Raw genomic sequence first — 22,380 nt, 5'->3', positions numbered from 1 at the left:
TAAGGCAGGTGCCCTTTGCCCTGAAGCTCTCCATTCAAAAGAAACCTTTTTCTCTCTTCATATTCACAGTACTTTCACTCTCTTCTCTCTCTAGCATTTGGGTAAATTTGGATTATTGTTGTTTGCATTCCTGTTTATGATCAGGATGAGTCCCTGTCTTACCCACACACCCACCTCTGGTTAATAAATGTTTCTACAAGTACACTTTCTGATAAGATGAAGGGAAAAAGCAGAACAGCCTGGAAGCCAGAGCTCCTGAAACTGGGTGGGGGAATACAAGGGGATAGTAAGGTGGCAGGAAAAGGCTGCAGCCCAGAGCCCAGACTGAGGAAATAACCCTATGATCTTGGCATGGCTGACCAGAGCAGGCCAGGCTGCTTTTCTCAGGACTGGGTCAGACAGAAGCTGCTAGCTGGAGATGTGACTCTCAGATCCAGGAAAGAACAGCATGTTGCTTAAACAATTAAATTATTTTATTTGACAGACTTTTACTGTTTCAGTCCATAAGAATGGAGATAGTGAACATGTCTAGTGGTGCTTTTTTTTTTTTTCTTTTTTAAGTTTGAATTCTTATTGCTGACATTGGGAACTTGGGACCCACACTACTGAGTCATTATTAGGGAAACAAATGGACATGCATGTTTTAATATAAGTGCAACCATGTGGTGAAGAGACCTGGACCAATGACTGGAGTTTAGAATCAGGAGTGTCTGATCACCCTTCTCAAAACCAAATAGAGCCAAGACATGGAAGCAGAGTCCCAAGTAGGTGAAAACCAAGAGGGAAGAAAAACTTTCCCCTATTAAGAACTCATGGACTAGGTAAAGAAAAATAACGAAATCATTTAACAAAAAATTACACGTCTAGTTTAATCAGTAGGGATGAGGACAAAGGTAGTTGAGGGACATCAGAACAGAATGGTAATAGTCCTAGGAGGTCATGTGGGAATGAACTTAGATAAGTCTGCTGACTTGTCATTGGTAGACTCCCCACCCCACCCCACCCCCGCCCCAGCCTCCCAGCATTACTTGCTGTTTGTGTCTTAAGCTGATGGTTTTTCATGGGTGTCTTTTTTTGTTTTGAGCAAAGGCGGCTTCAATGATCCATCCTAAAGAGGTGCCGCCTGAAGCCATCTTATTGGCAGTCTACCTTGAACTGCAAAATGGTAAGTAATTCTTCTCTCTAGGTAGGACTGTATTCCTTCAGAGATGGCTGGCTCAGTTAGAGGAGCATGCAGCTCTTGATCTCAGGGTTGTGAGTTCAAACCCCATGTTAGGTGTAGAGGTTACTTAACTCTGACACCTAATTATAATTAATTCCTACTAATTAAACTTTCTCTTAGGCAGACAGATGACTTGAATACAGAACATGAGTCCGAATGCCAGTTACTAAGAGTTGTAAGAGTTGCTAAGAGTTATTTTGAATAGAAATGTCAGGGGGATCCCTGGGTGGCTCAGCGGTTTGGCACCTGCCTTTGGCCCAGGGCACAATCCTGGAGTCCCGGGATCGAGTCCCACGTCGGGCTCCCTGCATGGAGCCTGCTTCTCCTTCTGCCTGTGTGTGTGTGTGTGTGTCTCTGTCTCTCTCTGTCTATCATGAATAAATAATAAATAAAATATTTTAAAAAAAAAAAGAAAAAGAAATGTCATTAATGACTTTTACAGCAAACCAGTTCTTGCTGACAGTTATCCAGACCTACATCCAGGTCCTACCTTTGGGGCACATAAAGCCTTTAAGGATGTGGCTTCTTGGGATCCCTGGGTGGCGCAATGGTTTGGTGCCTGCCTTTGGCCCAGGGCGCGATCCTGGAGACCCAGGATCGAATCCCACGTCGGGCTCCTGGTGCATGGAGCCTGCTTCTCCCTCTGCCTGTGTCTCTGCCTCTCTCTCATTCTGTGTGACTATCATAAATAAATTTAAAAAATTTAAAAAAAAAAAAAAAAGGATGTGGCTTCTGAGAAAATTAGACTGTGGGCCCTATGTAAGAGACAGCATGAAGTAGAGAAGAGACACGAATGGAAGAAATCTTTTAAAATATTAAGAGTTTTAAATTAAAAAAAAAAAAAAGTTTTAAATCATGCTTCCTGGGCAGCCCTGGTGGCGCAGCGGTTTAGCGCCGCCTGCAGCCTGGGGTGTGATCCTGGAGACTGGGGATCGAGTCCCGCATCAGGCTTCCTGCATTGAGCCTGCTTCTCCCTCTGCCTGTGTCTCTGCCTCTCTCTCACTCTCTCTGAATGGATAAATAAATAAATCTTTAAAAAAATAAAAAAAATAAATCATGCCTCCTTTTGGAATCATGGGGATCCTTACATAGTTCCCTCTTTTGATAGTTTTTTTAATAGCGTTAACTGCCTGGTACCCAGCTGGCCTTGTCCTCCTAAAAGGTGTGATTAGGGTTAGTGCATTGGTCCCACACGCCCTTCTTCTATGCCGTCTACCTGGAGACCAGTTCACAAGCTGGGTTATACCTAAGAAAAACCTTAGGGCTTTGGAAAATGCCTATGCCCAGGTCACACCCCAGGTCTCTTAAGTAAGAATTTCTGGGGATGGGATGGAGGCATGATGTGGCTTCAGTGTCTAGCAAAGGTTGCAGACCACTGCTCTTACCGCCTCTTAGTTTCATGATGCTGATGACTTGCTTTGTGTGTGGTGGTATTGTTTATGCCTTTTTTTAATGGGAATTGTTTTTATAGGTAATACCCAGCTGGCCTTACAGATCATCAAAAGAAATCAGCTGCTCCCTGCAGTGAAAACACTGTCTGAAATGAGAAAGAAGCCAGTGTTCCAGCCTGTCCACCCGATCCAGCCCATCCAAATGCCAGCCTTCACTGCACAAAGAAAGTGACATTTTTGCTCTCAGAAAACTGTTACTTGAGACCGAGGGGAGTACTTTTGGGCCTTGTTAGTTGTATCACAGCAAAATGAATAAAAGACAGATGATGAAAGGTGCTAGTTTTGAAGACACAATTTTAAAATTATTCTAACCCCTGTGGGTTTTTTTTGTTTGTTTGGTTTTTGCTTTTTTGTTTTTTGGGGGGGGGTTCTTTTGGGGGGAGGTCCTGTTTTTGGGTTTTTTTTTTTTTTGCTGGAAGCTTACTTAAAATTAAGGATTCATGAACTCATTTTCATGTTTTTCTTTAATCTTACATTTTGAGCCATTATGTGCTGTATCCATGTCATAGGCAATTAAAACATGGTCTTATCAGAACAATCTCATATGGTACATTTTTGTCTTTCTTGCAACTGTTGGACTATTTTAACCTCTGAGGTTTAGTGTTAAAGTCTTAAAATATGAGAGACCTAAAAAAATATATATATATATGAGAGACCTGTCAGCAGTTGAGTAGCCAATCCAGAACCTCGTCTAGGGGCAGAGAGAAGGGGAGGTGGATGTGTTTTCTGCCTACTTATAACTAAAAGGACCAGAAAATGCATAGTAGAACCCATAGGGCCAGTAACATTGGCTTAAGAAGAGATGACTGGTCTGATAGGAATTACTGCTTCCAGATTATAGATGAAGACAAACCAGGTTCAGGGCACTGGCCATGTTCATCCTCCTGTACCCCTAGGCAGAGGCACTGGTTCTAGAGTCTGCTACCAAGGAGTTCAGGGCTCATTGCTAACCCCCGCGAGACTTTTTTTTTTTTTTTTAAGATTTTATTTATTTATTCATGAGAGACAGAGAGTGGCAAGACATAGGCAGCAGGGACCCAATGCAGGACTCGATCTCAGAATGCCGGGATCTCAATCTGATTGAAGCTCTCTCTCTCTCTCTCTCTCTTTTTTTTTTTTTTTATTATTTATGATAGGCACACAGTGAGAGAGAGAGAGGCAGAGACATAGGCAGAGGGAGAAGCAGGCTCTATGCACCGCGAGCCCGATGTGGGATTCGATCCCGGGTCTCCAGGATCGCGCCCTGGGCCAAAGGCAGGCGCCAAACCGCTGCGCCATCCAGGGATCCCTCTCTCTTTCAAAAATAAATAAATAAATCTTTTTAAAAAATGAATGAATGAAAAGAATGAAGGAAATATTGGGTGACCTCCTGGTTGAGATCATGTTTTGTAGATCCATCAAAGTTTGCTATTTAGGAGCATCCTTTGTTGTCTATGTCTCCCTAGTTTATATATATATATATCCCTAGTTTAGAGACCACATTTAGATAGGGAAGTATGACACACCAGCTGAATCTCAGTGCTTCCTCACTTTCTTGCCTGGAGAGGAAAGTGGATAACAAAGCACATAATTTACCTTTGATCTTATTCTGTTGCTGAAATCACTTTAGATAGGGATATCTACTATAACAGGGTATTTGGTTGCAGCTAGACATTGCCCACAGAGGACTCAGAGTAGGTGGAAGTTTCTTTTTTCAGTTAAACATGGGAGGGGTGGGCACATAGGGGTTCTATTGCTCTTAAGAGCCACAATTTGTTTTTACACAGTAAATTCTTTCCAAGTAGATATCAAAAGCAGTGGCCTCGCTTCTGTGGGCTTCTCAAAGCTGTTTCCAGATGAGAGAATGATCCTTAAGCTTCCCTAGTGGTGGTCCAAGTCTGCTTTTCCAAGTCCAAGACTTGCAGCAGCACTGTGGGACCCGCTCATGTGCTGCAGGATGGTAGCAGAATTGCTACAGTCCTGGGCGTTTTCTGGAGAGTGAGTCACCAGACCCACAAGGTCTTGGTATTGTGAAGTCATAAAGGCCTGTTTATTGTACCTGAGGCCAATATATCTTTGGAGAAATCTCAGCAAATGAGAACTTTCCTTGCTTGCTGGTTGGTTGATGGAAAAGTGGGAATAGTGGGACGCCTGGGTGGCTCAGCGGTTGGGCATCTGCCTTAGGCTCAGGGTGTGATCCTGGAGTCCTGAATCAAGTCCCACATCGGGCTCCCTACAGGGAGCCTGCTTCTCCCTCACCCTGTGTCTCTGCCTCTCTCTCTCTCTTTCTGTGTCTCTCATGAATAAATCTTTAAAAAAAAATTACATTTGTCTGCTAGTAGTAAACAATGGGTTCGTGATTTCAAGGAAGATGATTTTTTCTCTCACTTAAGAGGTGGGTACATAGGCAGTTGCTGGCCTTGGTTCTAATGTTCAGTGATGCCCTCAGGGACTCAGCTTCCTTTATCCTTGCCACTGTCGATAGCATTTGGGCTTTTGTCCCTGATCACAGGATGTTCCAGCATTACATGTGCATTGAAGGCAAGAAGAGGGTAAAAGCAGCCCATCCTCCTTGGAAATGATCAGGAACAAAGTTTTCCCAGAAATTCCCAGCTTCACATCTCCTTTGTCAGGTAGCCATCCTTAGCTGCAGGGAAGGCTGTAAAAGAAGTCACCAACAGTGTTGGCTGAAGTTGCTAGGGTGGCCCTGCACATCTAGAGGGGAGGTCAGGTAAGTGTTTTCCCAGCCTATGAACTCTTTCTGATGCTTTGTTGTCAGATGAAAGTTCCATCAGCTAAGCTCTGCCTCTCACAGCCTGCCCTCCGCAGACCCCAGCATATGCAATGTATACGCTTCATTCCCATGACTGTTCTGACAGGCATCAGCCAGGAAGCTGCCTTCCCACTTACTCCTGCCCCAATTTGTTAATGCCACGTTTGTTATGTATTAATCCTTGGGCAGCCCCTGTGGCTCAGCGGTTTAGAGCCAACTTCAGCTCAGGGCGTGATCCTGGAGACTTGGGATCGAGTCCCGCGTTGGGCTCCCTGCATGGAGCCTGCTTCTTCCTCTGCCTGTGTCTCTGCCTCTCTCTGTCTCATGAATAAATAAATTCTTAAAAAAAAATAAAAGTGAGGTAATCCTAATGTACTAAAAGATTTAAAATCCCGCTGGTGGGCAGCCCGGGTGACTCAGCCCGGGCGACTCAGCGGTTTAGCGCCGCCTTCGGCCCAGGGCGTGATCCTGGAGACCCAGGATCCAGTCCTACGTTGGGCTCCCTGCATGGAGCCTGCTTCTCCCTCTGCTTGTATCTCTGCCTCTCTCTCTCTGTGTGTCTCTCATGAACGAATGAATAAAATCTTTTTAAAAATAAATAAAAATAAAATCCCACTTGCCTGAAGTTTTTCCTAGGTGTCTCCAATTTCTTTTTTTTTTCTTTAAGATTTAATTTATTCTATGGTTTTCTGTAAACAGGTGTAGGTGTTGTAGGCATCAACCTTAAATCTTATTTGCTAGGGGTGTATGTGTTTGTTTGTTTGTTTGTTAATATTTTTAAGAAATCTCTACACCCATCATGGGGTTTGAACTCCCGAGCCTGAGATCAAGAGTTGCATGTTCTGGGATCCCTGGGTGGCGCAGCGGTTTGGCGCCTGCCTTTGGCCCAGGGCGCGATCCTGGAGGCCTGGGGTCGAATCCCACATCGGGCTCCCGGTGCATGGAGCCTGCTTCTCCCTCTGCCTGTGTCTCTGCCTCTCTTTCTCTGACTATCATAAGTAAAAAAAAAAAAAAAAAAAAGGTTTAAAGAAAAGAGTTGCATGTTCTATGCAGCGAGGCAGCCAGGCCCCCCAAGGTGGTAAATTTTGAGAAGTGCCTCATTAGCTTCTGTTTAATCCCCACTACGCATTCAGCTTCAAAAAGGGGCAAAATTCACAGACCCAATGAGAATGTGATTGCAGGGCAGCCCAGGTAGCTTAGTAGTTCAGCGCCGCCTTCGGGTCGGGGTGTGATCCTGGAGGCCTGGGATCAAGTCCCATGTCAGGCTCCCTGCATGGAAGAAGCCTGCTTCTCCCTCTGCCTGTGTCTCTGCCTCTCTCTCTGTGTCTCTCATGAATAAATAAATAAATAAAAATCTTAAAAAAAAAAAAAAAAGAATGTGATTGCAAATGGCCCCCAAACTAAGGCACTCACTCTCAGAAGAGCTGGAGCATTATGCCCCTGGCCTCCTGCAGAGCTCCACCCTACCAAGTCCTTGACTGGCACTCTGGCCCACTTCCACCTGCCTATGCACGGACTCCACACCCTCCAGCAGCTTGTAATCCTGCCACCCTTTCATAACCTACCCTGATCTCTCCTCCACTCACACTCCACTGTCTGATTGTTAGCTGGAGCTATGCCCTTTACTCAACCCAAATGACCAAGCCAATGAGTTAATTCCTTCAGTTTGTTTTTTTTTTTTAAGATTTTATTTTTTCATGAGAGACACAGGCAGAGACATAGGCAAAGGGAGAAGCAGACCCCCTGTGGAAAGCCTGATGCAGGACTCAGTCTCAGGACTCGGGGATCATGACCTGAGCCAAACCCAGATGCTCAACCACTGAGCCAGCAGGTATCCCATCTCTTGAGGTTTTTAATCAGTTCATAAAATGACGGTGCCCCAAGTGTGAGGATTAAAACGAGGTGATACTGCATAGTGCTCCTGGTGATGAACTCACAGTGTCAGTGAGTTCCTTTGCCCTTCCTGTTGTCTACCACCTGCTCAGCCCAGCATCCTGCACCTTTCCTTCATCTGAGTATTACGACTCTCAGTCTCTGCTCTATGCCCCTTCTTGGAAACCTTCTGGGGAAAAGTGAATGATGACTTCATGGACCCAAAGCCAGACTCTGACGGGCTTCACATCATGGTTCTCTCACAGGGCTAAGTTTGATGGGGAACAGGTTGTTTTGGGGCTTTGTGCCTCAGCACTTTCATCTGTAAAATGAGGATGTAACAGTACCTTCTCATTGAGTTGGAACTAGCTGTGAGGGCCTGGCCCTTGCTATTGCTGGAAGTGCCATGAATTCCAAATGGGAGCTCCATGATTTTTACTCTGTGACATGAAGGGTATCAGAGCGGAAACTGTTTCCTGGGCAGCCCGGGTGGCCCAGGGGTTTAGCGCCTGCCTTGGGTCCAGGGCGTGATCCTGGAGACCCAGGATTGAGTCCCACATCGGGCTCCCTGCATGGAGCTTGCTTCTCCCTCTGCCTGTGTCTCTGCCTCTCTCTCTCTCTCTGTCTCTCATGAATAAATAAATTAAATCCTTAATAAATAAATAAAATTTTTGAAGAGTTTATTTGAGCAAAAATGATTCGAATCGGGCATCATTCAGTCTAACAGGAGCCCTGACATGTTTTATGAAATGAAAGATGGAAAAAAAAAAAAAAAAAGATGGCAGAATGGAATGGGAGCAAGGAAGTTATGATAGGGAAAAAAAGTTATTGCACAGAAGGGATCTATTAGGCAGATTACTCAACTAGTGCTGGTCAGGTGATTCCTGACTAACTAGTTTAAGATTCCATTTCTTGGGAGACCCAAAAAGCGTAAATTGGTTGAGGCTCAGTTTGGTGGGGAGATGCTTAGCATAAGGGACTCTATTCGGAGCCTGTTGTCTTGTCTTACTACCAGTATTGGGGCATAGTAGTAGTTGTTCGGTAAATACTGGCCTCCCTTGCTCTCATCTGTCCTCACCTAAGTTGCCCAGGCCCTTGGCCTCAGGTGGTGAGAGCTCATGGGCCTCCCTGCCTCAGGGCCCTCCTCAGCCCAGCCTGTGACTGCCTACAGGGCAGGGCTGGGTCCTGCCCAAGATTCCTTCAGGAAGGCCTGCAAGGGCCCTTCAGGCTCCCTGCTCCCCTCTCCCTCCCACCCCAGCTGTCAGCCAAGCTGGATTCTCTGCCATTGCCCCAAAAGAATCACTGCTTCCCACTCCCCAGAAATTTCTCCTTTCCAGTTTGGACATGTCCACATCCTTGCCATCCCACTGCCTGTCTGCAGCCAGAACCCCCAAAAAGACTCTTTTCTCTTAAACCTCAAGTCTTCATTCATGCCAGCCATGCTTACCAAGGATATGTTCTGGGCTACTGAGCCTTTGTGTTGAGCCCCATGGTGGCCCAGCCAGCCTTCAGGCACACTCCGTTGTTCTTGGTCACGTATTTTCTTCCCTCTCCAGGACTGCGAGTACTTTGAAGGCAGGGCTGTACATGATACAGTGTGTGGACTGTTCCAGATGAACAGAAGGCACTGGACAGAATTTTTGGTGATTTTTCTTTCTGGGCCTGGCAGTGTCCCAGGACCCACTTCCTTCAAGGTGGAGGCGGCCTATTCACATAACCCAAGGTTCCCAGGGTGTCTGCATCCTTGACAGGTGAGGCCTCACCAGGTGAGGTTTAAGTAGTGGCCCAGGATGGGTGGGTTACCGGCCAGACTCAGCGGGCCCGGCCTCAAGTAAGCAGAACCAGCAAGCAGCTGACACATTCAGCTTCCCTCCTCCCTGGGAAGAACAGGGCAGGAAGACCGGCTCTAGGGAAGGGGTGGGGGTGCCACGGGGGGGGGGGCGGCGGAGTTCATTAGCCCCCGCATTTGGGGCAAAGGGGATCCGTGCGGTGACAAACAATCGTCCTGGAGGATTTAGGAGGATTTGGCCAAGTGTCCCCGTAGGCCCCACGCCCCCGCCTAATCCCGTCCACATTTCAGACTACTTAGGATCGCATTAAATGTCAAAGCCGGCGTTTAGGGAAATATCTACATTTCGTATGCATCGCCCGGGTCAGAAGAAAAGCTGCAGCGAACCTTCTAGCATTCGGCGCGAGAGGCTCTCTGTGTGGTCCGGGGTGTGAACGGGAGGGGGCCGGCGCCCCCGCGGCCTCCCGCCCAGGAATGCGGGCTTTTCACTGACAGAAAAGGCTCGGGCTTTGTTCCCGCCCCGGCCTCCCGGCCTCCCGGAGGCGCCGAGGCGCGGAGGCGCCGGGCCGGATCGTCCCCGCGGCATTTGCATGCGAGCGGCCCGGCCCGTCCCCGTCCCCGTCCCCGTCCCCGTCCCCGTCCCGCCCCCGTCCCCGTCCCCGTCCCGTCCCCGTCCCCGTCCCGCCCCCGTCCCCGTCCCGCCCCCGCCCCCCGCGGGGCGGCCCGGGCCTGGGAGCTGCGGGAACCGCCGCCTGCGGAAGGCCGCGCTCGCTCGCCCCTGATCCGGGTCGGCCCACAGGTAACTGTCCCAGAACTTTTTTTCTTTTTTCTTTTTCTTTTTTTTTTTTTTTTTTAAGGAATTTATTTATCTGGGACGCCGGGATGGCCCAGCGGTTTGGTGCCTGCCTTGGGCCCAGGGCGTGACCCGGGGTGAGTCCCCGCAGGGAGCCTGCTCCCCCCTCGGCCTGGGTCTCTGCCTCTCCCCGTGTCTCTCAAGAATCAAGAAACAGGCTGCCCTGGCTGTGCAATAAGGTGCGGGACACGTAGAATCAGGGCTTTGGGATTAAGTGAGAGGACTCCGCCGCCTTCCTGGACAGTAGTTTTTTTCTTGAGATTCCATTTATTTATTCATGAGGGACACGGAGACGGAGGCAGAGACGCAGGCGGAGGGGGTGGCACGGGGCGCCGACGCGGGACCCGATCCCAGGGCCCTGGGGTCACGCCCGAGCGAGCCGAAGGCGCACGCTCCACCGCCGGGCCCCCCGGGCGTCCCTACTGCGGGGCTTGCGGGACCAACATCCTTTCCCTCGGCACCAGGCAGGTTTATGTCTCTTTTTTACTCCAGTTTCCATTTTATGTGCCACTGTCAGGTGTTTCATGTAAAACAGCGTATTCAGCCGAGAAGGATGAAGGCGCGGGATGAGCCTTCCACGTCCGCGGCGTCGCGGCGGCGGGACCCCGGGCAGGGCCTCCCGCCGCGCGTCCTCCTCAGAGCGGCGCAGCCCGGAGCCCCCTCGCGGCGGGGGCGGGGGCGGGGGCGGGGGCGGGGCGGGGCCCACGGGGCGCAGAGGGGCCCGCGGTCCCGCAAGGCGCCCCCTGCTGGCGGCGAGGTCAGCGCGGCCGGCGAGCCCCGAGGACGCCCGCCCCGGAGCCGAGCGGTAGCTGTGGCCGCGGCAGCCGGGGGATGCGGTGGCAGAGCGGGGTCTTGCCAACAGGTTCCTGCGAGGACTGCGGCGTCGATCTGATTAATTTCCTTTTTACTTCTATTTATTTGGTTTTTCGTTTAGTTTTATTTTACTCTTATTTATTTTGCCACTTTTATTTCGTTGATTCCATTTCGTTACTTTTTTTTAAAGAATTTATTCATGAGACACACACACAGAGAGAGAGAGGCAGAGACACAGGCAGAGGGAGAAGCAGGCTCCATGCACCGGGAGCCCGACGTGGGACTCGATCCCGGGTCCCCAGGATCACGCCCTGGGCCGAAGGAGGCGCTAAACCGCTGAGCCACCCGGGCTGCCCATCCATTTCGTTATTTTTTCTTATCCCACTCACCTTCATTTCATTTTACTAATTTTATTTCATTAATTAATTTCATTTGTTTTCTCTTTAGTCCATCATTTAATTTAATTTTGATTTCATTTTATACATTTTTTAAAAGATTTTATTTATTTATTCATGAGAGACACAGAGGCAGAGACAGAGACAGGGGGAGAAGCAGGCTCCCTACCGGGAGCCCCATGCTGGACTCAGTCTCAGGACTGGGGCTTCATGCCCTGAGCCTAAGGCAGATGCTCAACTGCTGAGCCACCCAGGCATTCCTTCATTTTATATATTTTATGGCATTTAATTTAATCTTTTTTTTTTCATTTCTTTTACTTTGTGGGTGAAGGAAAAAGATGGATACCTTTTTCACCCTCTTTTTCAGACTTATGTAGTCTACTGCATCTGAGTTTTGAAAAATAGTAAAAACAGGGATCTCTGGGTGGCACAGCAGTTTGGTGCCTGCCTTTGGCCCAGGGCGCGATCCTGGAGACCCGGGATCGAATCCCACGTCGGGCTCCTGGCATGGAGCCTGCTTCTCCCTCTGCCTGTGTCTCTGCCTCTCTCTCTATCATAAATAAATAAAAATTAAAAAAATAAAAAATAAATGAAAAATAGTAAAAACAAATACTACCTTGTCTTATTACTCAGGGTGTTTTTCCCATCTTCACAACCAAATCTGAAACATCTAAAAGTCAGAGGCAAGGTTTGATATCATAATTGGACCTGGAAAATGTGTTCATTGGCTGAAAGTCATTAATAAATATTTCTCCCTTGGCACAGAGTAAAACACTCACTATGGGTTCTCTCTTTTTTTTTTTTTAAGATTTTATTTATTCATTCATGAGAGACAGAGAGAGAGAGAGGCAGAGACACAGGCAGAGGGAGAAGCAGGCTCCATGCAGGGAGCCCGACGTGGGACTCGATCCGGGTCTCCAGGATCAGGCCCCAGGCTGCAGGCGGCGCTAAACCGCTCTGCACCGGGCTGCCCTCATTGTGGGTTCTCAATCAGATTTCTAAACTCCAAGGCACCTGCTCTGGGCAAGGCACACTGGCAAGTACGCTGGGCAGACGTCAAGTTCAGAGCACATAGCCCTAGCCTCAAGGGCTCCAAGCCAAATAGATTGTAGACAAGGACCAGAGAATTCAAACACAAAGTCCTCTTGGAGAAAGTCTCATTTCAGGTGGGGAGATGGGGAGGGACAGGAGACTGCTGCAGGTGACTTAACCATAAGGGGCACATTCCAGATAAATAAAACCAGTTAAGAAGGTCTCTTGTCGGGATCCCTGGGTGGCGCAGCGGTTTGGCGCCTGCCTTTGGCCCAGGACGTGATCCTGGAGACCCGGGATCGAATCCCATGTCGGGCTCCCGGTGCATGGAGCCTGCTTCTCCCTCTGCCTGTGTCTCTGCCTCTCTCTCTCTCTGTGTGTGACTATCATAAATAAATAAAAATTAAAAAAAAAAAAAAAAGAAGGTCTCTTGTCACACTGCAGAGAGTGTCAGGTACTAGAGGGAGGGTGGTTTATACAATGAGGTAGAGGGGTCCTTTGTCAGGGAAGTCTCAGTTCTCAGACACTGTAATTCTCCAAGTTCCATAGAGGGCCTTAGTGCTTGAGTCCCCTGAAAGACCTGTATTCTTTTGGAGAAGAGGAAACTAAGTCACTATTTATTTGCTATTGGTTCTCTAGAAGGCTCTATGAATTGCATTTCTAAATTTTCACCTTCCCCTCTTTTATTTTCAGAAAGATTAGGGACACTTGGGTGACTCAGTGGTTGAAAGTGTCTGCCTTTGGCTCAGGGCATGATCCTGGAGAGGAAGAAGCAGACTCCCTGTGGAGCCTGACCTGAGGCTGGATCATGACCTTTGTCAGAGAGAGATGCCCAACCAACTGAGCTACCCAGGTGCCCCAAATAAGTGGTTTAATGAACACCTTTATGTCCTGGATCCACCAATTAACACTTTGCTAGCATTTGCTCTAGCATGCTTCCACTCTCAACACACACACACACACACACACACACACACACACACACACACACACCCCTCCAGTTATTTACTGAACTGTCTAGTGAACTTTGGAGACACAATGATACTTCACCACTGAATGCTTCAGCCTCTATCTCTAAGAACAGGGCCATTCTCTATGTAACAAAACACAATTATAGCTCCCAGGAGGTTTAACATTGATACAATAATTTTGTTTAGTAACACACAATCCATATTTGGGGCGCCTGGGTGGCTCAGTGGGCTAAGCATCTGATTCTTGGTTTCCACTCTGGTCATGATCTTGGGGTCCTGGGATCAAGCCGCACAATGGTCTCCCTGTTTGGTGGGGAGCCGCCTTCTTCCTCTCCCTCTGTCTGCTGTTCCCTTTGCTTGGGGTCTCCCTCTGTGTCCAATAAATAAGTAAAATCTTAAAAAACCCACATACAATCCATATTTAAAATGTCTCAGTTGCCCCCACAATGCCCTCTATCATTTTCCCCTTGGTCCTGAATCCACTTCACAATCATGCACTGCGTTTGCTTGTCTCGGGTCCTCTTGAACTCAGAACATCTCCCAAGTCTTTTTGGTCACTCAGGACATTTATAGGTTTGAGGGTTTCAGGCCAGCGTTCTTGGAGAAGTTTCTTCTACCTTGATCTATCTGATTATTTCTTGATGGTCAGGCATGCATTTTTATGAGTTGAAGATGTACTTACTGTTTTAATTCCTGATGCCCCGTCCCCCAGGCGAAAGTACCTCTCTGTTCAGAAGCCAGGACCCTGGTTTCTTACAAAGCTCTCTGCTCTTGCTAGGGGGATCCCTGGGTGGCTCAGCGGTTTAGCGCCTGCCTTCAGCCCAGGGCATGATCCTGGAGTCCCAGGATCGAGTCCCGCATCGGGCTCCCCGCATGGAGCCTGCTTCTCTCTCTCTCTCTCTCTCTCTCTCTCTGTCTTTCATGAATAAATAAATAAAATCTTTAAAAAAAAATTTACCTGTCTTAAAACAGCACGTTTTCCAGGTCCAGAAACTCCATCTTCAATTGCCATTTAATTACGGTGTTTTTCATTAGTCCTGAACACTGGCAAGGGAACAGCGTGGGTGACAGGAGAGGCGGCTCCGGGCAATCCACAGGGCTGTTGGGAGGAACCCCGATGGGATCAGGGGGTGCCAGGGCGATGCGACAAGAAGCCACCAGCCGTGGCTGCCCATACTTCAGCCTCATCTGGCCAAATGCTGGTGGACAGCAGTCTTGAGTTGGGATTACCCCGTCTACGAGTGGAGACAAATCTTTGGGGACCTCTAGCTCACATTAGGGCTTTTTTTTTTTTTTTTAAGTTTTTATTTATTGTTGAGAGAGCTCACAAGCCCAGGGGAGGAGCAGAGGGAGAGGGAGAGGCAGACACCCCTGCTGAGTGGGAAGCCCCAGGTGGGGCTGGATCCCAGGACCCTGGGATCATGAGCTGAGCTGAAGGCAGACGACTAACCTGCTGAGCCACCCAGGCCCCACATCAGGACTTTATGAGTCTGCGGGAGAGCAGGGATGGGAGGGGGCATAAAGAGAGGAGCCTCCTTCCAGTCCTTGGACCCCATGACTCCTGTTGCCACAGTCAGCAGTAGGACCAAGGAGCCTGCTGGGACAGGATTCCTGCTGTGCCCGTGGGAAAGGGGTCCCCGGGGAGAGCGGGCTTGGCAAAGGGCCCAGTGAAGACACTGCCCAGGCATGACTCCCAGTGAGACTCTAGTCACTCAAACCGGGCAAGAGACGGGTTTCTTCTGGGGGCCCGTCCCACTTTGCTTTCTTTCTCATCTGTTTGCGAAGCATCCCCTTGTATACTCTCTTCCTGGAGCTGGCTGGGAGAAGGTAGGAAACAGACTCCAGAGCCCAGTGACCTGGGTCCTGGTCCCAGGAGCGCTCCTTCCTGTGTGACCTTGGGCAACTCCGCCTCTCGTGCTACAGTTTCCTTATTTGTACAGTGGGATTGTAATAATATGAAACTCACAAGCCTGTTACAAAGCTTATATGTATTTTTAAAGATTTCATCTATGGGACACCTGGGTGGCTCAGCAGTTGAGTGCACCTACCTTCAGTTCAGGGCATGATCCCGGGAGTCCCAGGATCAAGTCCCACATCCGGCTCCTTGCTTCTCCCTGTGCCTGTGTCTCTGCCTCTCTGTGTGAATAAATGTATGAATAGGGGGATCCCTGGGTGGCTCAGTGGTTTGGCACCTGCCTTTGGCTCAGGGCGTGATCCCGGAGTCCCGGGATCGAGTCCCGCATCGGGCTCCCTCCATGGAGCCTGCTTCTCCCTCCTCCTGTGTCTCTGTCTCTCTCTGTGTCTCTCATGAATAAATAAATAAAATATTTTAAATAAATAAATCTTAAAAAAAATAAATGTATAAATAAAAAGTGAAGATTTTACTTTTTTCTTTTCTTTTCTTTTCTTTTTTTTAAAGATTCCATTTAAAGATTCTGCTGCCTGAGCCAGCAGAAATAGCTGAGAATAGTGAATTTGAGGCTGGGATTCAGGAGAGAAAGTCTAGATTTTTCTAGGTATAGTCTTTTGTGTTTGGGGAATTCCAACTATGTTTTATCTGTTCAAGGATTTATTTTAATCAAAACAAAAATGCTTTGTTTGTTTGTTTTAAATGACAGTGGCTTCCTGAAATGGTCAGGACAAGTGGACAATCACAGGAGTGGTTTAGGTCTACCCACTAACAGGATGAGTAGATGCAACCCAAGAAGGTTGCAATGGCAGGTTTCCTTTCTGAGAAGGAACAGGGGATGTTTTCTTTATGGTCCAAAGGAGAGGTGTGTTCAGGGTGCCGTGTGGCTGGATTTTCCACCCTTCAAAATCCTACTCTTGGGCAGCCCTGGTGGTGCAGCAGTTTGGCGCTGCCTGCAGCCTGGGGTGTGATCCTGGAGACCCTGGATCGAGTCCCACATCGGGCTCCCTGCATGGAGCCTGCTTCTCCTTCTCCCTGTATCTCAGCCTCTCTCTCTCTGTGTCTATGAATAAATAAATAAAATCTTTAAAAAAAAAAAATCCTACTCTGCTTCGGGACTCCTAGGTGGCTCAGCGGCTGACCATCTGCCTTCGGCTCAGGACATGATCCCGGGTCCTGGGATCGAGTCCCACATTGGGGTCCCCTTGAGGACCCTGCTTCTCCCTCTGCCTGTGTCTCTGCCTCTCTCTCTCTCTGTCTCTCATGAATAAATAAATAAAATCTTTAAAAAAAAAATCCTACTCTGCTTGGAGAAGGTCTCAATTAGTCTAGTGGCCTTAACTCAACCTGCATAACCAGTGTTTCTTTTTTTAGAGGGTGATCCTACTGAATTAAAATTCAATTAATCCAACTTTAAGGGCAAGGAAAACTATTTGTGAAAAATCATTAAACAGCACATAAAACCTTTTGAGGAACAGTGAATAGTAGGAGAAGTACAGCCTGGCTTTTGTTAAGGTGCTTTGGGCCCAACGAGTTAACTTTTTTAAGGAATTTTAACAAGATAGTGGTCAAAGTGGAATTTGTTCATGTCGTTTATTTAAGGTTTTACAAGGCTCTGAAAGGAGCCCCTCCCCTGGTCTGGACAAGAAGAGCTTGGTAACAGCATGGTGAGAGGGGAGATCTTCGGGGGGCATTTGAACCCTGTGAGGAAACAAAACAATGGGCCTGGAACCTTCTGCAGTGTCAGGGCCCTGAGAGACAATGAGGGTGGAGGGTCCATCCCAGCTTAACGGGGACAGGAGAGGGAGGGGCACAGAAGGCAGCATGTGCCCCGACATGGCCTGGGAAGGGGAACACATATATGTCCAGAAAGGACATTATTAGGACAACTGATAAAATGTTAATACAGCTGATGGATTAGGTAATAGGAGTCGATAAATGCAAAATTTCCTGGTTTCGGTAACTGTACTTTGGTTCTATAAGATAATGTTTGTATTTTTAGGAAATGCACAAGGATGTTATTAGAAATAAAAGGGTAAAGAGCAGCCTGGGTGGCTCAGCGTTTAGCGCCACCTTCAGCCCAAGGTGTGATCCTGGAGACCCGGGATCGAGTCCCACATTGGGCTCCCTGCATAGAGACTCCTGCTCCCTCTGCCTGTGTCTCTGCCTCTCTCTCTCTGAGTCTTTCATGAATAAATGAATAAAATCTTTAAAACAGCTTTGTTGAGTTATAACTAATATACAATGAATCAACTGTTCACACTTAAATACACAATTTGACCAGTGTTGATATATGGGTATTTCTGCAAAACCATAACCACACCATGAGGATGAGTATATCTCACCCCTAGAAGTTTTCTTGAGCCCCTTAATAATCCCTCCATTGAACCTCTCTCCAGGAGGCAACCACTGTTCTGCCTTTCACTAAAGGTCAATTTGCGGGGGATCCCTGGGTGGCGCAGTGGTTTGGCGCCTGCCTTTGGCCCAGGGCGCGATCCTGGAGACCAGGGATCGAATCCCACATCGGGCTCCCGGTGCATAGAGCCTGCTTCTCCCTCTGCCTGTGTCTCTGACTCTCTCTCTCTCTGTGTGTGACTATCATAAATAAATAAAAATTAAAAAAAAAATTAAAGGTCAATTTGCATTTTCTGGAGTTTTACGTAGGTAGGACCACAAAATGTCTATTCTTCTATACAATTTGTACTTTGGCGGGGGTGGGGGTCTGACTCCCTTCATTCAGCATGACTTTGAGATTAATTCGAGTTGTATGAATCAGTAATGCATTCTTTTTATTGGCGAGTAATATTCTATCATGTGGATATACTATAATTTGTTGATTTATTCATCTGCTAATGGTCAATGGGTTGTTTTCAAGTTTTGGCTATTACACATAGGGTGCTATGACCATTCATATACAAGTCTTTGTTTGGATGAGTGTATCTTTCCTCTTGGAAAAATACCTGTGAGTGGAATGGCTGTTAACTTTTCAAGGAACTACAAAATGGCTTAAACATGTACCATTCTACATTTCTACCAGGGAGGTATGAGAGTTCCGTTTTGTCCACGTCCTCATCAAAGCTTTGTATGCTCAGTTTTGTGTCTTTATTTAATTTTAGCTGTTGTAATAGACGCATGTCATTTCTCATTGTGTGGGGTTTTTATTTTTTTTATTTTTTTATTTTTATTTTTTTTGTGTGTGGGGTTTTTAAATTTTAATTTAATTTATTTATTTATTCATGAGAGTCACACAGAGAGAGAGGCAGGGACACAGGCAGAGGGAGAAACAGGCTCCATGCAGGGAGCCTGACGTGGGACTTGATCCCGGGACTCCAGGATTACGCCCTGGGCCGAAGGTGGCGCTAAACCACTGAGCCACCTGGGCTGCCCTCATTGTGTTTTTAAGATTTTGTTTATTCATTTTGTTTTAAAGATTTTATTTATTTATTCATGAGAGACACAGAGAGAAACAGAGAGACATAGGCAGAAGGAGAAGCAGGAAAAAAAAAAAAGAAGAAGAAGGAGAAGCAGGCTCCATGCAGGGGAGCCAGATGTGGGACTCAGTCCCTGGATTATGTCCGGAGCCAAAGGCAGATGCGCAACCACTGAGCCACCCAGGTGTCCCTCAAGCAGACTTTATACTGAGTGTGGAGCCCAATGAGGGACTTGATCCCACCACCCCTGGATCATGACCAGAGAGGAAATCAAGAGTCTGTTAATGAACTAAGCCACCCAGGTGCCCCTCATTGTAGTTTTAATTTGCATTTCTCTAACATCTAATGATGTTTCTTTTCATATGTTTCTTTTTATATGTTCATTTGCAAATCATGAAGTGTCTGTTTAAAACTTTGGCCTTCTTTTGGGGAAAGTTGTTTTATAATTGTTTTCCCTTTATTTGAAACTGCTTTATATATATTTTGGAAATAAATCCTTTATCAGATACATGCTTTGCAAAGATTTTTCTCCAATCTGTTCTGTTTTCATTCTCTTTTGTGTTGATTTTAAATTTTATGAAGTCCAGGGGAGCCTCGGTGGCTCAGTGGTGGAGTGTCTGCCTTTGGCTGGGATTGTGATCCTGGGGTCTTGGGATCGAGTCCCACATCAGGCTCCCCAAAGGGAGCCTGGTTCTTTCTCCCTCTGCCTATGTTTCTCTGTCTCTCATGAATAAATAAATAAAATCTTAAAATAAATAAAGAAATTTTTTGAAGTCCAATTTATTCAATTTATCAATTTATTCTTTCATGGATTGTACTTTTGGTGATCTAAAAAATCTTTCTCTAGGCCTTGTTTTCCTTTTCTATAAAATTGGGGTAAAGATAGATCCTAGCTTTCTGGATGATTATAAGGATTAAATGCTTTTTAATTTTTTTTAAAGATTTTAATTATTTATTCATGAGAGAGACACACACACACACACAGAGAGAGAGAGAGAGGTAGAGACACAGGCAGAGAGAGAAGCAGGCTCCATGTAGGGAGCCCAGCGTGGAACTCCATCCCAGGACTCCATGATCATGCCCTGGGCTGAAGGCAGATGCCAAACCACTGAGCCACCCAGGGATCCTGGATAAGCCTTTTTAAAAAAAAAAAAAAAAAGAAGATAACGCTTTAAAATTTTTTAGCTCAGGGCCTGGTACATAGAAAAGCCCAGAAATGGTGATATATACTATTATTATTATTACTAATTATACTTTTTCTCTGCAAGCACTTTGATGCTGTATCATCTGCAATGTCCTTACCCTCTACCTCCTCCACCTCCATCCACCTACCCTGTAAAGGCTGACTCAAAGTACACTGCTTTTCCATAATCCTGGATCAGAAGTAATTTCTATACGCCGCCGCCTCCCACTCACTGCACTTTAGCTGTTAACTCTGCTGTGAAATTGACCATGTTTGCCTGTTGGGGGGGATTGTAGGAATCATGGTCCTCAAGTTGTTCATGCCTCTCTGCATTCATGTCTTTCCTAGTGCCCTCTCACAAAAACTGGTCATCTGATTTGTTTTGATTAATAGGGGTAGCAAATATGACATAAGAGGAAAACTGTAAGTATCTAAGCTTTGGAAACTGAACCCTCTTGCTGCTATTGAACCCCTGTGACCACCTAGGCCAACCTGTCGTTGGGGGACAAGAAACATGTCCAGATATCCCCTTTAGCCCTGTGATGGCCAGCCTACTAACAGACATGTGGGGGAGGCTGTGCAGGAATGGTCAACCTGCAGCCTACCTCCCAACTGACCAGAGGAGTGACTTATCCAAGTTAATACAGTGAGGGAATGTAGCAACAGGTGAACTCACTTAATGAGTTCCTACTACTGCTATTTACCGAGCACCTACTATGTGCCAGACGTTAGGAATGGACCCTGGGGGATCCCTGGGTGGCTCAGTGGTTTAGCGCCTGCCTTCGGCCCAGGGTGTGATCCTGGAGTCCCGGGATCGAGTCCCACATCGGGCTCCCTGCATGGAGCCTGCTTCTCCCTCTGCCTGTGTCTCTGCTTCTCTCTCTATATATTTCTCATGAATAAATAAAATCTTTAAAAAAAAAAAAAAAGGAATGGACCCTGAAAGAGGAGAGTGTGCACATGAGTGAATGTGGAGTGTATTGTCTTCTCATGATTAGCACCGTTTAAGTTGAAACTGGCTCAGGGAACAGAGAGTGAAGGGGGTGGATTTCTTTTTTTTTTCAGATTTTATTAATTTATTCATGAGAGACAGAGAGAAAGAGAAAGAGAGAGAGAGAGAGAGAGAGAGAGAGAGAGAGAGAGAGAGGTAGAGACACAGGCAGAGGGAGAAGCAGGCTCCATGCAGGGAGTCCGATGTGGGACTCCATCCCAGGTTTCCAGGATCACGCCCTGGGCTGAAGGTGGGCACTAAACCACTGAGCCACCCAGGGATCAAGGGGGTAGATTTCATAAGGGATTGGATGAGAGAAAGACAAAAGTGAAGAAGTAGAGGTGGGGGTGACTGTAAAGTGTTTGGCCTGAGCAGCTGGATACTGGTGGTCCTGGGGGTTGATTAGATTTACGCTGGTACTGGTACCAAAAAGATCGTGCAATTTATAGGAAGAACAAAACAATTCCTGGAGAGATCCTGACAAGGCTGCTTGTGGACCCCTGTGCCCTCAGACCTGCTCCTGCCCTTGCCTGCCTGGCTCTGTGTCCCACCGTGCACATGCTGATCCTGGCATCTGCACCCTCCAGGTTCCTGAGTCAGTCGGTCTCTGGCCCAGTTTGGCTAAGAAGAGGCTGCTGGCGGATTGGAAAGCGGGAGGAAGGGAAAGAGCAGGGTATCTCTGCCCTCCTCTCTCCCAGTCCTGGGTAGCAGCTCCTATCTCCAGCTGTGGCTGCGTCTCTTCCGTGGCTCCAGCTTCAGGCCTGTTGTGGTTTCAGCTTCCAGCAGGTGACCCCTGAGCTCTGACCCTCTGGCAAAAAATGGCAGCAGCTTCCTGCTCTCACTGACCGCTGGGTTCCATTACCTGTCCAACAGAATCTTTCCCCTAAATTGCCTCTGTTATAAATCTGTGAAGTCATGTTGTTTTCCTGGTTGCCCTCAGCTGTGGGGCGACAGGCTAAGGACTTACGTGAAAGCACTCAGGCCCAGGTGAGAAGCAAACACTTTGCACAACCCCACCTGTGCAGACTCATGGGCTCCAGGTGTTTACCAGCCCTCACCTTGGGATTTGCTCGTTCTTGACCTCTGTGCTTTTGTACCAGCCACTCCCTCTGTCTGTGTGTAATAGTTTTCACACAACCGTGGCAATCTCCTCTTAAAATCCCAACTCAGAAACCCTGACCTCCTCTAGGCCTTTCGACAGTGACTCAGCTGTCCAGCCTCCCAGCCCGTTGCCTTTGCTCTGCATGCACTTGCTGAAACATTGCTGGGGAGTTGCGCACTGTCTCCGACATCTGTGCTTGTTAGACTGTCCCCTCTATAACTGCTTACTCTCTTCTACTGGAAAACTTTTACACAGCCTTCAAAACCAACTTTGAGGGACGCCCGGGTGGCTCAGTGGTTGGGCATCTGCCTTTGGTTCAGGGCATGATCCTGGAGTCCCCGGATCGAGTCCCACATCAGGCTCCCTGCATGGAGCCTGCTTCTCTGTCTGTGTCTCTGCCTCTCTCTGTGTGTCTCTCATGAATAAATAAATAAAATCTTAAAAAAATACAAAAAAAAATTTTGAGGGACACCTGGGTAGCTCAGTGGTTGACCATCTGCCTTCGGCTCAGGCTGTGATCTCGGGGTTCTGGGATCGAGTCCTGCATCAGGCTCCCTGCATGGATCCTGCTTCTCCCTCTGCCTGTGTCTCTGCCTCTCCCTCTCCCTCTCTCT

The 22,380-nt window shown here is 47.5% G+C and overlaps 1 protein-coding gene across 3 annotated transcripts in view; it reads left to right on the top strand.

The window, feature by feature from the left end:
* CNOT10 (CCR4-NOT transcription complex subunit 10) overlaps positions 1–3,211 on the top strand; it is a 72,546-nt gene extending 69,335 nt beyond the window's left edge. For all 3 annotated transcript variants that reach the window (XM_055321376.1, XM_055321375.1, XM_055321378.1), the window contains 2 exons: positions 1,090–1,165; positions 2,694–3,211. In XM_055321376.1, coding sequence (XP_055177351.1) covers positions 1,090–1,165; positions 2,694–2,845 — 228 coding nt within the window. In that variant the 3' untranslated portion in view covers positions 2,846–3,211. The remainder of the gene's footprint in view (positions 1–1,089; positions 1,166–2,693) is intronic.
* Positions 3,212–22,380: the final 19,169 nt, after the last annotated feature.

This window comes from Nyctereutes procyonoides, unplaced genomic scaffold (assembly GCF_905146905.1).
Source record: "Nyctereutes procyonoides isolate TBG_1078 unplaced genomic scaffold, NYPRO_anot_genome, whole genome shotgun sequence".
Lineage (NCBI taxonomy): Eukaryota > Metazoa > Chordata > Mammalia > Carnivora > Canidae > Nyctereutes > Nyctereutes procyonoides.
Note: the sequence above shows the minus strand (reverse complement) of the source record. Positions and strands in the feature narration are given on the sequence as shown.